We start from the raw sequence: 18339 nt of genomic DNA on the forward strand, positions 1-18339 counted from the left end.
AAAGCACCGCTTTGTTTACACAAACAACTGAGGACAGTTTTACTTCGCATCTAAAAAAAAATTAAACCTGTAGAATGTGATCATTAATTATAGACGAATTACTCGCAGCCAGAATACTAGATTATATTGTTAAATACGTGTTACATTTGACCTGTTGAGTCTTATTTTCACTGAGCTGAAATATTGTTAGCAAGAGAAAGACACTTGTATGCTAACTATCATCAGACAAATCTAAACAGCGAGATGTTACACAAATTCTGATTTCACAAATATAAATATAGCCTCTAGAGAGGAAATTAACTACGGTACATTTCTCTCCCTCACGAGTCTACTAATTCGGCTGCACACTTTGTTAACATGCATTACTGGTCAAAACTTTTCGATCACCTATTAGAACTATGGATCTGTGGTTAAAACAGAGTTTTTAGTTGGAATATTCGTTCATATCCCTGTCCTGATAACAAAACAAGTATGAAAATGTGAAGACTAAGCGCTCTGTTGCATATTTGACTGGTTGTTCGCATGGAGTGGTTCTGATGTGTATCCACAGCAACACTGAAGTGCGTTTATCTATGACGATTCCATTCATTTAGCTGTCTGTGTAGCTATCGGTTCTCATTATATTACGGTACACTGTTTTTGTATGCCTGATCAGATTCACCCTGTATTACTTCCTAATGGGTTGAACGCAGGACATTGAAATTGGAAAACATGCTGTAATTTTAGCCCTGCTTCAGGAAAACTATTCTAGTAAGACAATAGCAACGAACGTTTGCGTAGTCCAACCTATATTGCAGCGGTTCAACAAAATTGTTGCCAATGCGTTTCGCGATCTGAAAGATCCAGAGCAATATCATACGGGTCAGTTCAAACCTGCATACAGTAAGCGTCAAAGCACTCGTACTGCACCTTAAATTTGCGGGGAAATAAATAATTAGTGAGCAGCTTCAATCTCTCTCAACAGTACAACGCCGTCTTCACGAAAAACGTTTATAGGGGAGCATAGCGGCCAAAAAGCCTTTATAATGCGTGGAAAGATTTCAGTGAGCAAAGAAACATAAAAATCAGAGCGTGCAGCCATGATCCAATGAGTTATTCATGGGCGTATCTAAGTTTTTAAGCCTTTGAAAGCCATCGTCGAATGTTCGCTTGTCGACTTCATGGAGAACGTATGGAGAGTTGTGTGTGACGCCAACGGTGAAGGGTAATGGATGTCGGTCATGGTGTAGTGATGTTTTGCGTGTGATAAAGTCGGTGATCTAGTGAGAATTAATTTAAAGTTGAAGAAGGAACGATATCACGGGATAGTGATCAGCACTGAATTTCCATATGCACTCCGTCTTCAGGCCACAAGTGGCCCATCGGGACCATCCGACGGCCGTGTCATCCTCAGTTGAGGATGCGGGTAGGAGAGGCGTGTGGGCAGCACACGGCTCTCCCGGTCGTTATGATGGTTTTCTTTTACCGGAGCCGCTAGTATTCGGTCGAGTAGCTCCTCAATTGGCATCACGAGGCTGAGCGAACTCGAAAAATGGCAACAGCACATGGCGGCTGGATGGTCACCCATCCAAGTGCCAGCCACGCCCGACAGTGCTTAACTTCGGTGATCTCACGGGAACCGGTGTATCCACTGCGGCAAGGCCGTTGCCTGAATTTCCATATGGCAAGAGACTAATTGGTTGTGGATTTGTTCTGCAGCGGGACAAATATGCTTCTGAATTGAGCAGAGTGCATGTTAATAGAAAGGAGAAATGTTGGGAACTGAAGAATATTATCTGGGTCAAAAAATGGTTCTGAGCACTATGCGACTTAACTTCTGAGGTCATCAGGAATATTATCTGGCCAAGTCAGTCAACTAATTTAAATCTCACTGAATTCTTATGGGCTGCACCCCATAGACAGCTCAGAAAACTGAGGCCGAGATCTATGGAATAACTTACATACGTGATGGACTGCAATACCTGCAAGAACACTACAAAATCTTATCTCCAGAATGCCAAGAATATTTGCAGCTCTTCTGAGGGCAAAAGGATGGGTACTTCCAGTAGTTTACTTAATGATAGAGAGAAAAAATATGTATCTTCTTGGTCTATTTTGTTTGTGTGATGTGTTTCGGCTCTGAGCACTATGGGACTTAACTGCTGTGGTCATCAGTCCCCTAGAACGTAGAACTACTTAAACCTAACTAACCTAAGGACATCACACACATCCATGCCCGAGGCAGGATTCGAACCTGCGAGCGTAGCTGTCGCGCGGTTCCAGACTGTAGCGCCTAAAACCGCTCGGCCACTTCGGTCGGCCTGTGAGATGTGTTTGTACACTGGAATAAAACATACAGTTTTTATCACAGGTGAGTGAAAACTTTTGTTCGGTACTTTAATTGAGGACAGTAGCTTATAAACGTACTAAAAAAATAACTGTCAACTTATCAGAAAGAGTCAGTAAGTAGAAAATAATATTCCAGATCGCCCACCTCTTGCTTCAGTTCTTCAAAATATACGTGTCTCATGACGCAAACGTTATAGGCAAAGCACAGGAGTTAAATAACGCATTACTTGCGGCGACTGACTGAGGAACTCTCATTAAAAATCTCGTACTGTACTCTAATTACAAGAGTAACACTGACTAACCTAAGCACTTAGTCTCAAATCAAACAAAACTCAAAGCGTATGTGCATTTATTCGTTGATTCTACAAGTGATTGTGATACTTGTTTCCGAACGTTTTGGATGCATAGGAAACAACACAAGATGTTATATCGGTATGTTGTGATCCCTCTTTCATAGTAATAATTAACGTAAAAATAAAATTCATACCGTAGTTTTTCTACTAAATTTATATCGTGCATCGTTATTCAGACTTAATATCAGACGCGAATGTGCTAAAGGATATTATAATAAATGTGGGCACAAAGTGAAGCGCTATGACCTAAATAATTACAAACTTAAAATGAGTCTTCCTAGTGCATATGATTTCGTTGAGAATTTTAAATTAGTAAACATCTTTTTTGTGTTCTGGCTGGTTTGACGCGGTCCACGAAGTCGTCTACTGTGCAGACATCTGCATCTCAGGGTAACCCTTCTCTTCTCTTCTTTGCTGGATATATTCCTGCTGTCTTTTCACCTACAGTTTTCAGACTCCTCTCCTCTGTCCTCTCTTCTCACGTTGCAAGCCTCGGCATTTTTGTTAGGACCTGCACCTTACTTATCAGTCCACCTAATTTCCAACAAAAGTCTATAGCACCACTTCTGAAACGCTTCGATTGTCTCCATTTCTGATTTTCCTACGTTTCATAGTTTACTTCCATACAACGCAGTGCTCCGAACTCCATAACCAGAAATTTCCCATTCACCTTAAAGCCGACTTTTGATGCTAGAAAACTTCTTTTGATCAGGAATGCCCTCTTTGTCTTTGCTAGTTCCATTTTTATGTCCACCTTCCTTCTTCCATCATGTTTTACTTTACTTCGAAGGTGGCGTAACTCCCTCAGTACATCTACTTCGTGATTCTCAATTTTGATGTTAAGTTTACTATTAATGTCATTTCTGCAACTCCTCATTACTTTCGATTTACTTCCTTTTACTCTTTCAGTATATGTTCTTTATACTTCTGGAATAATAACCGCTTGGCTGCTGTTGTAAAAAATTTCTTTAATGACCAGTTTCGTAGCCTAGGAGCCAAATCATCAGGTTAGCTATGTTAAATTGTGATAATTATTTACAAGAGCAGTCAATCGCTTGTTACTGAAGATATCTGATTATGGCTGCGGTTGTCCTTTATACAAGACAGTGTGTTCATTACACTATTTATTCCATTCAACAGATCCTTATTCTTCCTCACTTTCACTAAAGATATCAATGTCTTCAGGTAATTTTATCATTGGTATCCTTTCACCGTGAATTATAATCTCACTCTTGAATATATCTCTTATTTTCGTCGTTGCCTCCTCGGTTTTGAGCAGCACAGGTGAAATACATCTCTATCTGAAACTCTATGAAATCGGAACACTTCGCTCTAGATCTCCCATTTTTATTCCTGTTTATAGAAGATAAAATTATATCCTAGTCTCTTCCTGGCAGGAAGTTCTACTACAAACCGAGGGGGAAAAATCAAAGTAAAGGTTATATTTCTTTGTCATATGGAAACTGTGTTTTCTTCAACATCATCTGTTAATTTAAAATCTTTTCCAGCTATTTATCTGAAGACAGAATGAAGTATCACACCAGTCAATACACGGAAAACATTTTAGAAAAACAGATGATGTTGAAGAATGGACAGTTTTACAAACGAGTCAAAGGTTAAGGTTAGTTCTTTCTGTTGTATCTTCAACTTCCTGTCATTTAGTGTTCTTTACTTGAAATAAATGTGGCCCTTTTGCTTAATTTGAATGGAATTCTGGTTGTTGTGCGCTTCAGTCGGATACTGATTAGATGCTGCTCTCCAAGCTACTCTACCTTGCGCAAGGCTCTTCATCTCCGAATAACTGCTGCAACGAACAGCCTTCTCAGTCTGCTTACTGCATTCATCTCTTGGTCTCTCTGTACGATTTCTATTCTCACACCCCCACCCCAACACACACTTCTCTCCAGTACTAAATTGGCGATCCGTTCAGGGCCCTATCAACCTATTCCCTCTCCTAGTCAGGTAGTCCAACGAATTTCTTTTCTCCCCTATTCTATTCAGTGGCTCCTATTTAGTTACATGACCTACCCACCTAATATTCACAATTCTTCTGTAGCACCACGTTCAAAAGTTTCTACTTTCCTCTCGTCTAAACTGTTTATCGTCCATGCTTCACTTCCATACACGGCTACACACGTACAAATTATTTCAGGAAAGACTTCCTAACACTTAAATCTCTATTTGATTTTACCATATTTCTCTCTTTTAGAAACATTTTTCTAGCCATTACCAGCCTACATTTTATATCCCCTCTACTTCAGCCATTTTTTATCAGTTATTTAGCTGCCCAAATAGAAAACTCATCTACAGCTTTAAGTATCTTGTTTCCTAATGTAGTTCCCTCTGCACCGCCTGAATTAAATCGACTACATTCCATTATCCTTGTTTTGCATTTGATGGTGTTCGTCTTATATCCTCCATTCAAGACACTGTCCATTCCATTAAACTGCTCTTTCAAGTCCTTTGCTGTCTCTGCCATAATAACAATACCATTGGCAAACCTCAAAGTCTTTATTTCTTCACCTACTCCAAATTTTTATTTGATTTTCCTTATTGTTTGCTCAGTGTACAGATTGAATAACATAGGAGATAGGCTAAACGCTGTCTCACTCCTTTCACCAGCACTTCCCTTTAATGCTCCTAGACACTTATAACCGCCATTGGGTTTCTATAGAAGTTGTGAATAGCTTTTCGCTCTCTGTGTTTTACCCCTGCCACCTTCAGAATTTCAAAGAGAGTATTCCAGCCAACATTGTCAAAATCAGTCTCTGAGTCTACAAATGCTACAAACTTAGGTTTGCTTTTTCTTAACCAGTCTTCTAAGAGACGCCGTATGGTCAGTATTGCCTCGTGTATTCCTACATACCTCCGGAATCAAAATGATTTCCCCCAGGTCAGCTTTTACCAGTTTTTTCCCTCTTCTTTATACACTCTAGCGCAGGTTTTAGCTGAGAGCTGGATAAGTATATAACACTGAGAGAGAAAGAGAGAGAGAGAGAGAGGCAGATAGCAAGAGAGGAAGGGAGAGGGCGCGCTTACCGCCAGAGACTTCGCAGATGAGGTTGACGACGGCGCCCTCGTTGTACGCCTCCTTCACCTGGCTGCGGTCGCGTCTCTTGTCGTCATAAATGACGATCCCATGGGGCGGAACTGGAACAAAAAATTCCACTGTAATTTCCGCTTTCTGCAGCGGGGCAATTAACAGTGTAAATTACAGCCGCACTTCATGCGGGCAAACAAACATATTTTTCGGGTTTTTCAGGTGCAGGTTTCTTTCGAATATTCGGCTGTGTAAAAAGTATAGCACAAATATTGCAGCGTATTACGTATATCCATTTTGTAACTTTTTGCTACTGAAAAATATCTGGCGTCTCTCGAGACCTTAAGCCAGAAAAGCAGCTTTGTACAGCATCGGACACATTGCAGTAATAAAAGCGTTGTCAAAAATAAAACATAACCTAAACAACTGTCACATATTTTATTGCTCCTGTATTTAATTTGATTTATTTTTTATTCGAGTGCCTTCTCCCTGAACTGTATATGTACCTGTACGATGTGTGTGCTGGATCATGAAAAAAGGATAAACTATCTATAAAAAAATGAAAAATAACGCCTATACCTCTCGATGCTGCTACGCTAGCTTTGGAGTTTTGAATACCGCGTAGAAAAAATTCCTTACATCTTAGAACTACCTTAATCCTCGCATCGTTCTACAGATCAATATATGATTATTTAATTCAAGACGGAGAGGCATTCGAACACCTCTTGGTTCAGTTACAAGCCCTTACTGTATAATCATGATAAAAAGAACAAAGTTAGAAAATCTTGAGGCATATTAAGATGCGTTTTCCTACACGCAGCGTCGATGTACTTGTTTATACGAACATGGAATGATTCAACAGAACTCAGAAGTGTAATCTGCTAAGATGCGTTAGTGATATGCTGAACCATATTTTCGCACGTTGTTGGCACATCACTGTAAACTTCACTAACCGCACAAACGAGTCACCCGAAGTGAGAGCTTGCACGCCAAAATGCTGGAGCACCTCTTCCGATCCATCGACGATTGCACACGCACTCTAGTACTTCCCTTGCTGCTGCAGAATAATGTGTTTCGCGGCTCCCCCCGTCGGAGGTCCGAGTCCTCCCTCGGGCATGGGTGTGTGTGTGTGTGTGTGTGTGTGTGTGTGTGTGTGTGTGTTGACCTTAGCGTAAGTTAATCTAAGTTAGATTAAGTAGTGTGTAAGCCTAGGGACCGATGACCTCAGTAGTTTGGTCCAATAGGAACTTAGCACAAATTTCCAATAAAGTGCTTCACAAAAATCATGTTGAAAAAACATTGTTTGTCGCAAGTCCAAGAGAAGGTCTGCAAGCAATGCTCGAAGAATGTTCGACATTTATCAACATTTAAGGTGCCATTGACAATGAATGAACCAATGAGTTTGTCACCACTTACTACACATCAAACGCAACGCTGATTTTCAGCTTCGCTAAGCAGTGTTTTCTACGTTCCAGCAATGCTTGCTTTGTCGATTAATGGTAACGAGATTCGTGAAGGTCGATTCGTTACAGAACAATACTCGAGCAAAATAACTGTTGTCTCTCTGTATTTGATGAAAGGACCGCTGGTAAAATGCTCCTGTATTTGTAACTAACTGCCATGAAGTTCCTGATAGATGGAAATTTCAAACAGATGACATTTTCTACGTTTCAAAATTCGGCAAACAGTAGTATGATTAAATTCCGACTCACAGGTTAATTGCCGAGTTCTATTATAGGGTTTACGATTCACCGCAGCATATACTTCAGATAAATTATTCTCTCCAGCAACTGTTCTTCAACGGTTCCGTTTCTGTGGTTGTATAGTTCCTACCGTAGATAACTATCAAATAACCCCAAAAAAGAAGCGTGTGATAGCATCCCGTTTGGGAAACGTTGAGCGTAAGGGTTTATAGCATTATCGACATGTCCGCCACATTCTCCAGAAATGTAAATCATTTCAGATTTATTTCCTATCGTAAAAGCCTACATTGCAAGTAGTAACGCATTCGGGTTATGAATGAACGTATTTATGAAATTATGGACGATGTGCACACAACGAGATCAAGCCAAATAATGAGCATTTCAAAATAGCTACAAGCAGAAAACTACTAAATACTAAGTCATTTGCCACAGACACCTCTTTCCATGTTTTTGACACAACAAATTTTTCTCGATATAATCCGTTTTATAACTGAATTCTTTTATTTGTCGACTACAGCGCCATCTATCCCGCAACAACAAAAGTGTTACACACAAAAGGAACGTATTTTCCCCCGCAGAATCCGAATGTACAGTTAAAATCCAATATTCCTCTTTGAGATTCTAAAGTTGACCCCCAACCCATCCAACTTGAGGTGGGTAGGGGTCAGCATTTTTATCGTCGGATAGCATTTTTAAAAAGTTGAACATGTACGAGTACGTTTCCGTTTTTTAATCTTATACGAAATGTTTGATGTTTTCGTTATCACCCTCACCCTACCTGCAGGATGGTCACAAACCGTCTGAAAAAATCGAAGACTATAAGCATGGTGCAGGGTACGTTGCGCTAAGAAATAATTGTTAAGAAAAGAACTGGTTATATGGTACCGTTTCTGAGTTAATTAGCACTGACGTTAGCCAATCAGGCTCTTGCGCGCACACATTGAAGAGGCCCGCTAGATACAATTACCGTAGACGTCAGCTCACGAGACTACTCAGCCTCTCTTTGTACGTCAATCCTTTTAACAAATGGTTGCAAGAACTTAGGCTGTTCGATATCAAACACCTGCAGCCGTGTCTTTTACATTAAATTTATTTCCGCAGTTTCGGTGTTCCATTACACCACCCTCCATCTTCTTGACCAACATTAGTTGGAAGATGTCCAGGCTTGTGTGCAGTCATACCAAAAGCCAATATTAAATAACCGGAGTTCGTAAATCTCTGGTTTACACTACAGGATCCCTTCGTTCAACAACCGAGGACTCAACCGATTTCAGAAACACTTCGTACACATATCACTTACTGCCTGAAGCGAATCGCTGTTGGGGTAAGAAGCACCTGCCTATCAGAGGTGTGGGGGAGAGCATGAAAAATAAATGTAGCTGGTGATGGGTGAAGAACCATATTTTATACATCCAGCATTTAAGAAAGAGAGAACTTTGTGATTTCCAACAAACTTTAAACCCAGTTTCCAATCTTTACGAATCTTTTTCTCGCCACGAAACTTTGAAATGAAAAAGTTTATCACTTGCTACAATTTCACTGTTCATGCCGTAAAACTGCCACATCAGGCATTGCGTTATAATTTATTACTGCTTTACTATTAAATATATTCGCCACACACTTTGCAGACATCTTTCACATACACTACAGAATGTACCTATAAAACTGTACCCTTTTACAAAACATAGTTCAGGAGTTCAGGAGACGTCATAAACATCGATATGCATTGAAATCTGCAGCATTATGGATGACGTTTAAATTTTTTGATTCTTTGCACCAACTCTATTTGTACCACATTTCGCAGACAGTGTACACATATATACATACACCCATTTTTATAATACATGTGAATTCCAGAAGCGGTCCTGCTCCTCATAAACAGTAACCTTAGAAAGAGACAAGTGGCCAATCCCCATTCGCTAACACACGATGAGAAGAAACCTGATATATGCTTTTAAAAGGAAGGTGGTATTTGCATCTGCTGCACTGTCTACGTTTAATCGCATTCTGGACAGAGGTCTTGTATGTGGTTTTGGCTAAATGTCAAGTGGTAAAGCTAAGTCGCATGACATACTTGGCTCTGCCTACTCAGAAAAGTTTTTCTTCCTTCGCAGATAGCGGGACCTTTCCTTCACGAAGCGTCTGTTGAGTGTACGCGACCGTAGAGTAGTAATTGTGTGTGTATTGTGTGAAGATGAAAAAAGAAGAGCGTGAAACCCGGCTCCGACACAAAGTCTATTCCTCTCGAATAACACCTCGGAAACCTCATTCAGTGATGACTTCATCAACAACAGTGTGCTCAGTCTTAAAACGTTAACCTGTATACTGGTGAAGTCCGATGGTCAGGAACTGAGTGTCACAACCTCTCGCCCCCTTGCCGACCAAATACTAGCAATTAAAATTTTATCCACTAATAGGATTCAGTCCGGCTACGTTCGAGTCAGATGCCACCACGAACAGACTTGAGTTAGGACCGTCCACGTCTGAGGCGTATATGCCAATGGTCATAACCTGAAACAGATCCGTTTGACAATACCATACATTGATTATGAGATTCAGTGGTAGCATTTCAGAACAAACAGTCGGTGCAAACGCGAAACAGTTACATCAAACAACATGCTGAGTGGTGACATTTCTGAGCACTTACTGTGAAATAATTCGTACAATCGAACACCACGTTTGCGATAGGTTAGAGGACACAGCTCAAACGCGCATCCCCTCAAACAAGCTTTTATCGCAGTTAATGAAGACGTCTGTCTTTTTTACTTTCTGTTACAACGCATTTTTGTCGAGAGAACACCGTTTTGGAACTCAGTTGCGTAATTTGTCGATTACAGCGCCATCTACGTCGCAACGACGGAAGTGTTTCATACAGGAGGTACATATACTCTGCATAGACTCCGAATTTTCGATAAAAATTGGAAGTTCGTATTTAAGATTTGAAAGTCAGCGGTTCATGGGAGCAGAGCTGAAACTCAGAGAGAGCCAAGTCTGCGCTATGGTAGGAGATCAAACCCTTTCTATTCAAAACGCTGCAGGGGTATCTTCATTGTACCTGCTGTGTGCGGCCGCGACCTGTCATGAAGAATGAGCTGCATGACAGTTACTTTATGCTGGATTGTGTGAAATCCCACGGCAGGCACTTGTACGTAGCAGCAGATACTATTTTCTAGGCTTCTTTACGCGCTCATTGTGCACTCAGAATTGAGAACAGTGACATGACGCTATCCACGGGCGTACTAGAGACACTGCCCAATACATCTGTGCAAAGGCTTATCGGGTTTCCACTGTGGTTCCCATTGCGCGACCGATCTTACTTTCTGAGTACCCCTCGTACTTACTCCACTCTTCGGGGAAAGTACTTTAACCCAAAGAGTAGACAGTGCTGTGCGAGGTCATTCCCACTGAAGAACTCGAAGAACTAGTCTATTATTTTATTACTGTCACGCCGACCTCTCGAGTAGCTGTGCAACGACCGGGGAGGATTAATTAATCCCCTCCACCGGACGTCTCTCCCTCGAGGGACAGTCAAGTATTTAAACTGGGGACACCTTTTTTTGTTCATAAGTCAACTTCTTGCTTTTGAGCGCCGTTTTCCCTAGCACGCGCGCTCCGAGATCGAGATTCTGTGTCTCTCTCTCTCTTATTCTGGTAGGGATAAAAGTGGGCATCGAGCTGAAACAAAGAGCAAGCGCGGCCTATTTATGAAAGAATTTAGCGCGCAACGGCACGACGGGATGTGGCGTTCTCGCTGCTCCGCGGGGGGAGAGAGAGAGAGAGAGAGAGAGAGAGAGAGAGAGACAGACAGACAGACAGAGGGCTACAGTCCAGTTTCGAAATACGCTCGGAGAGGAAAGTTTGTTTTTAATAAAGCGCCGTTTTCATCCTCCATTTAACTGCTCGATAGCTTTTTAAGGCGGGGTGAGAGACGGCAGCACAGATTACCCCGGGGTCCCCAGCAGTAGGTAGGGCCACCGCCACCGCCGGCCACCTCTGCCCCCTCGAGGGGCGACGGCTCAAGGCGAATGGCAGCCGGCCCTTTCGCGCCGAAAGATATCTTGCATTTCCACTTCCAGCCGGCGCCGTTCCGCGCATCCTCCATCCCTGCTCCGCCAGACACGGTCGTCCGGTTTCACCATCTCCTCTCGCGAGCTATTTCCCCCACCCTCTCGTTTCTACCCCTATGCATACGCTCATCTCCTCTCGTGCACCACCACCACCCCCACCCCTCTACTCCGTGGTCCGGTGTACCTGCCACACAGAGAACGCCATGCCGTCAAATATAATTTCGGACATTCTTTATCCAGAAAACGGCGCGCCTTACAGCTCCAGCGCATCCGCAGGGCTAAGGAAAGCTGAGAAGAAGAAAGGAAAGAAATAATAAAAAAAGAATTGCACTGTACACTCTGATGCATTCCACAGCGAGATGTGAGGGGGTCTCTGGCGTTTCTGTTTCGTCCTGGGCGGGCGAGCAGCGACTCCTGTTGGAAGAGCGAGCCTCCCAGCCCCCTCTACGCCGGCCAGTGGCCATCACTCGTGCCTCGTGAGCAGACCGGCCTCTCTTCCGCGCGGCTGAGCAATTTCAGAGGAACACAAAAGGCGAAAGGACGTAAGAACGGAGCAGCAAAGTGAAGGTTATTGGATGCCATCGCTGCGCTGAAATATTGCAAAATACGTAATGTTACTTTCGGTTTCAGACCACTGTGCTCGGATGCTGTCGGGAATTGTACGCAATAACTATTCAATTTCTTTAAATGGCAACGCTTGCTGTACAACCTCAGTTGACGAGCGTAGTGAATTCAGTGAAAAATCAGGAAATCGTACAGTATAGGAAGAGGCTCTCTACTTTTCGTTTTCGCAGTGTGAAGACAGAAGATTGCAAGACTTTGCTGTTTGACAAAGAAAACATTCAGAGAATTAATATACTGTATATCAATGGACTGGGTCATTTTAAAAAAATAAGCACGTTGTTTCAAAGTCTTTCCGACAAATGTCTAGGGGGTACAACATGTGTTACAGGCAAATCGTTCGTCCACATTTCCCTGTAGCTTCAGGCGCCCTTCATTCTTGATTATGTCACTGAGTACACATGTAATCTATCGTGTTCGTATCCAGTGTGTGTTGCCAATAAGCCAGTCATCTGCCCATATGGAAGGTGACAGGCAGAGGTTCTAATAGGGACAATCAGAAATGTTTTACACTACTTGCCATTAAAATTGCTACACCACGAAGACGACGTGCTACAGACGCGAAATTTAACCGACAGGAAAAAGATGCTGTGATATGCAAATGATTAGCTTTTCAGAGCATTTACACAAGGCTGGCGCCGGTGGCGAACACCTACAGCGTGCTGACATGAGGAAAGTTTCCAACCGGTATCTCATACACAAACAGCAGTTGACCGGCGTTGCCTGGTGAAACGTTGTTGTGATGCTTCGTGTAAGGAGGAGAAATGCGTACCATCACGTTTCCGACTTTGATAAAGGTCAGATTGTAGCCTACCGCGATTGCGGTTTATCGTATTGCGACATTGCTGCTCGCGTTGGTCGAGATCCAATGACTGTTAGCAGAATATGTAATCGGTGGGTTCAGGATGGTAATACGGAACGCCGTGCTGGATCCCAACGGCCTCGTATCACAAGCAGTCGAGATGACAGGCATCTTATCCGCATGGCTGTAACGGATCGTGCAGCCACGTCTCGATCCCTGAGTCAACAGATGGGGACGTTTGCAAGACGACAACCATATACACGAACAGTTTGACGACGTGTGCAGCAGCATGGACTATCAGCTCGGAGACCATGGCTGCGGTTACCCTTGACGCTGCATCACAGACAAGAGAGCCTGCGATGGTGTACTCAACGACGAACCTGGGTGCAAGAATGGCAAAACGTCATTTTTTCTGATGAATCCAGGTTCTGATTACAGGATCATGACGGTCGCATCCGTATTTGGCGATATCGCGGTGAACGCACATTGGAAGCGTGTATTCGTCATCACCATATTGGCGTATCACCCAGCGTGATGGTATGGGGTGCCATCGGTTACACGTCTCGGCCACTTCTTGTTCGCATTGACAGCACTTTGAACAGTGGACGTCACATTTCAGATGTGTTACGACCCGTGGCTCTACCCTCCAATCGATCCCTGATAAACCCTACATTTCAGCAGGATAATGCACGACCGCATGTTGCAGGTCCTGTACGGGCCTTTCTGGATACTGAAAATGTTCGACTGCTGCCCTCACCAACACATTCTCCAGATCTCTCACCTACTGAAAACGTCTGATAAATGGTGGCCAAGCAAATGGCTCGTCACAATACGCCAGTCACTACTCTTGATGAACTGTGGTATCGTGTTGAAGCTGCAGGGGCAGCTGCACCTGTACACGCCATCCAAGCTGTGTTTGACTCAATTCCCAGCCGTATCAAGGGCATTATTACGGTCAGAGTTGGTTGTTCAGGGAACTGATTTCTCAGGGTCTATGCACCCAAATTGCGTGAAAATGCAATCACATGTCAGTTCTAGTATAATATATTTGTCCAATGAATACCCGTTTATCATCTGCATTTCTTCTTGGTGTAGCAATTTTAATGGCCAGTAGTGTATTTGCAACAGTTTGTTACATCTTCTAGCTGCTTGTCTATACAGTCACCGCTCCGGCGCAGACTTTTGTCCTAGCGTTGTACCAACTTTCCAGTAACCCTGTCGTAGCCTCCTCTGCTTTCCGACAGTTTTCTACGCTCGACTGTAGCTCGGTGTCTGTGCCAAAATGTTGTCTTCATAGCTAGCGGTTCATCTGAGCAGAGAGGAAACGCACCCCATCGGAAACGCTGCAGGAGCGTCCTGATTGACCCTGCAGTGTGCGGCCAAGAACTGTTAGGAAGAAAGATTGGTATGACACTTGTGTAGGATTGCATTAAATCAGGAGAACTCTCGGCAGGGACCCATGCTTGGCGCGAGGCTCTGTTTCCTAGGCATCTTTATGCGCTCACTGTGCGCTCAGCAGTAAGAAGAGCGACATAACGCTGTTAACGCTATCTACGGGTATACTAGAAACACTTCCCAACACGTATGTGCCACGCTTCATCGGATCTTCACTGTGGTTTCCATTTCGCGACTGATCGTCTTCACCCTATCGTTCCTTACTTTCCCCAAAGCCTTTATGTATTCCTCCTCTTAGAGATACTGATTCGTAAGGTTTTCTTGTTGAAAATCGCTCTATCAGTTCACGGGGTTACGTAGTATACAGATGGAGCACACCTGGTCAGTAGATACTGCTGGTCCGGTGAAATCTCGTCGTCGCAGTGCACGCGAATTCATTAAAACGACGTCTGGCGTCGTCGGAAGAAATTATTCCCCATGACTTGATCTATCACGCCTAAATGTCTGTTGCAACGTCTTTTAAACACCATGTATATTTTACACAGAAATATACCACTAATTAAAAACGCAGTCCTTGGTTCACCTTCCTCATAACATTTTCTGTGTGATGATTTCAATTTAATTTGTTTGTAATTGTGTTTAGTTAAATTTAATTCTTTAAATTTGTGTAACTTATCGTGTAACCTAAATTAACGGTATTTCTTAGTATTCATGAGAGCACCTTACACTTTTTTATTGTTTGGAGTCAACTGCTACTTTAAGTCCCGAATTCTTGCTACTTTTAGTCCGGAACAAGTACGGTGTCTGAATCATTTTGCAATTCATTTTCTGATGACATTACTAGTAACTAAACGACAGTATTATCTGAAAGAAATCTAGAGGGTTTATCAAATTTTCTCCTAAATCTATTATATAAAGAATAGTAGAGTGCCTGTAAGATCTCCTTGGGGAACGGCAGATATCTCTTCGATGTCATTAGATTACTTTCGGTCAATTACTTCGAGCTACGACCTTTCTTACAGTAAAGTCGCTTCACTGAGACGAGACCTCATGGGCACGTAATTTGATTAGAAACAGCCTGTATCAGAACAAAAGCCTTCTCAAAATCTAGGTATGTGGAATCAACTTGAGATCCCCATTCGGAAACAGGCATCAGTATTCGTTGAGTATTAAAGAGGAGGCCCTTACACAACAGTTAATGTTCAAGTGCCTGTTTGTACTGGTAATGAAGATGATAACCATGTGGTTGGATAGTGAATGAATAGGTTGCGATAGTATGGGATGATGTGGTAATTTATATTTAGTCATTTAATAGGAAGTGAAAATAATGTGGTCGATGAATTCTTCGGTAATATTTCTGATGTATGCTAATGCGACCATATTACTCGTGTCTATGAACAGTTATCACGGCCAAGTGCCGATAAGCATAGAGATTATCACACCCAATGTTTGGCGTATCGCCTTCGCAATCATTTTACTCCTTCCAATTTAACTTCAACCCTTACGCTACTATCTGAACAACACAGCAGAAATACTCGTCCTCAAGAAAGTAAAATCTCTCTGCACCACAGCATAACACTGCCATGTTCACTAACTCATTTTATGCAGCGGGAACTCGACTTCAGAACACTTTTCTTCAAAAAATTAGAAAAATTAAAATCCTTTCAAACTTTAAAAGACTGCTATCGCCTACCTTCTATCACAATAGCTATCTCTTCTTTCAGCTCACTCTCACCAATCCTCCCTCCCCCACCGCTTTTCTCTCCCTTGTCTAAAGAGTACTCTTTTGAAATCCTTTCCTAACAATGATTGGCACTTTCATTTCTATTTCTGCTCTTTCATTATTCCGTCCAGTTCTTCAAATACCAAACAATGCCTCAAGAGTGCTAAACTAATCAATATATTTAATACCTACATTATTTTGTTAATATTGTTAGTGTTACTTTTATTATTATCATTATTATTATAATTTTTGAGTCTGTTACGTAATAGCTACTTAATGTCATTTTTAATTCCTCCATATTTTCCGTCATTATTGCCGGCCGGAGTGGCCGTGCGGTTCTAGGCGCTACAGTCTGGAACCGAGCGACCGCTACGGTCGCAGGTTCGAATCCTGCCTCGGGCATGGGTGTGTGTGCTGTCCTTACGTTAGTTAGGTTTAATTAGTTCTAAGTTCTAGGCGACTGATGACCTCAGAAGTTAAGTCGCATAGTGCTCAGAGCCATTTGAACCATTTGAACCGTCATTATTAGTGTAGATATTATTATTATTATTAGTGCCAATTATTGTTTTTATTAATAATCCAAATATTGTTGTTGTGACTGCTGTGTATTTTTTTACAAATGATGCATATTGTTGTTACTTTGATTATTAGCTGATTTTTTGTATATGTTGTTCGTGGTCAGATGTAAGAAAACACTTTAATGCTCTAATCTGGTCTGGCTAAATAAGCAACAAATAAATAAATATTTCAATGTGAGTCTTTCTTACGTATGTGTGGATGCAAGCGAAGGACTTTTAGCGGGTGTCTGTGAGGAACACTTCACCATGCTATTTTCGTGTTGCTTCGTCTGCTGCTCACTCTGCCACAGTTTCGCAGCCAGAGAATGGAGGCTGTTATACGCCCTTCTGCCACGCTGCAGGTTCCCTGCGGAGCTTCTTGCAGCGCTTACGCAGTCGCTGGTCCGTTAATGGCGGCCCAGAGCCACGGAGGGCCGCGAGAACAAAAAAAAAGATACGCTGTAAGTCCCGCGTGCGTTACTTCCCAGAGGAGAAAACCAAAGACCTAAATTGAAATAAATGAATCAATTAAACACGTTGCTGAGTGGCAAAAAGCCACTTACTCGTACGCAAAGGAAGAAAGAGCGACGGAGGATAATAGGCGACGGTTGTGAAACCGCTCTGCCGGCTTATGGTTCTTTTTTACGGTTAACTCAAAGGCAAGAGCGGAGTGTAATTCGTTCACTGTAGCAGCATTAAAATTCAGGCTCTAATTGAGCGAATATTCTTAACCGGGCCATTTCTGTGTTTCATATATGTAGCTCTTTACTCGTTTTACACCGTTTGTCCTGTCCCTTAATGGAAATTGTTGTCGTACCTAAGATAACACCTTGGAAAACGATTGTTTTCTATTCTATGTTGCGATGAAACTATAGTATTCAGGTGTGTTATATACGCCCTTTGTGACCTGCCGTTTCCTTCGCTCCTGCAAATCTTACGATGTTACTGAATGACATCAGCGGCTTTGTGTCACGAATAATAGAAACACTGCAGCAGAAGGATCATATGGAACCAGAATCAACATGGATGAATCAGTTTGTATCGAGATGGGACCCAGTTGTCTAAATCGGCCGCACCAACAGTTGCGTACTGTTGAAAAATACACCGTTTGTGCGTGATCATCATGGCGAATTTTGCGCACGTATTAGAACTCAACTGGTAGAAGAAGGAGAAATCAATCAAAACGACGTTAAGGAGCGAAACCACAAATGGCTTATTACATCAGTGCTTATATATTGTCCAAACTCAATCACATAAATAAAGACCTACCTATACTATAAAAATACGCGAGACAAATATTTTCCGTTCCGGATTGGTATACATGGAGGTATAGTTTGCTCACATTTCCTTTTCTCAGCACAGAAACCCCATGTATCAACGACTGATTGGGGATTGATGAATCCGTATTCGCGTTGCATAACATTATTTCTAAATAAATATGCAAAATATCTAAGGGAAATGAAAAAACAGGTCTTCCAAACCTTTCAAATGGTTCCACCCAAAGATATAATGCCTCCGGTGTATACTGATCCAGAATGCAAAATTTACAGACACGTCCACAACTACGACACAGAAGTAACCTAATTAGAAGAGGCTACACTGAACCAATCACCAGCAAGAGACTACTAGTAATTAATCCAAAGCACTCTGAAGTAGCCTATGGCAAGCAACCAGTCACGCAAATTGTTTATAAGTTTGAAGAAATATCCAGGCAAAGATTCTACCCCTTAATATTAGATCTATGTGGTCA

At 42.2% G+C, this 18339-nt stretch overlaps 1 protein-coding gene and 1 pseudogene across 3 annotated transcripts in view; both read right to left on the bottom strand.

Annotated features, from left to right (window-relative positions):
• The window catches only part of LOC126259558 (neural cell adhesion molecule 2), a 623716-nt gene that overhangs the window by 395251 nt on the left and 210126 nt on the right, over window positions 1-18339 (bottom strand). For all 3 annotated transcript variants that reach the window (XM_049956450.1, XM_049956452.1, XM_049956451.1), the window contains exon 3: window positions 5721-5831. In XM_049956450.1, coding sequence (XP_049812407.1) covers window positions 5721-5831 — 111 coding nt within the window. The remainder of the gene's footprint in view (window positions 1-5720; window positions 5832-18339) is intronic.
• LOC126261035 (5S ribosomal RNA) lies at window positions 1533-1649 on the bottom strand (annotated as a pseudogene).

Source organism: Schistocerca nitens, chromosome 5 (genome assembly GCF_023898315.1).
Source record: "Schistocerca nitens isolate TAMUIC-IGC-003100 chromosome 5, iqSchNite1.1, whole genome shotgun sequence".
In the NCBI taxonomy this organism is placed as follows: domain Eukaryota; kingdom Metazoa; phylum Arthropoda; class Insecta; order Orthoptera; family Acrididae; genus Schistocerca; species Schistocerca nitens.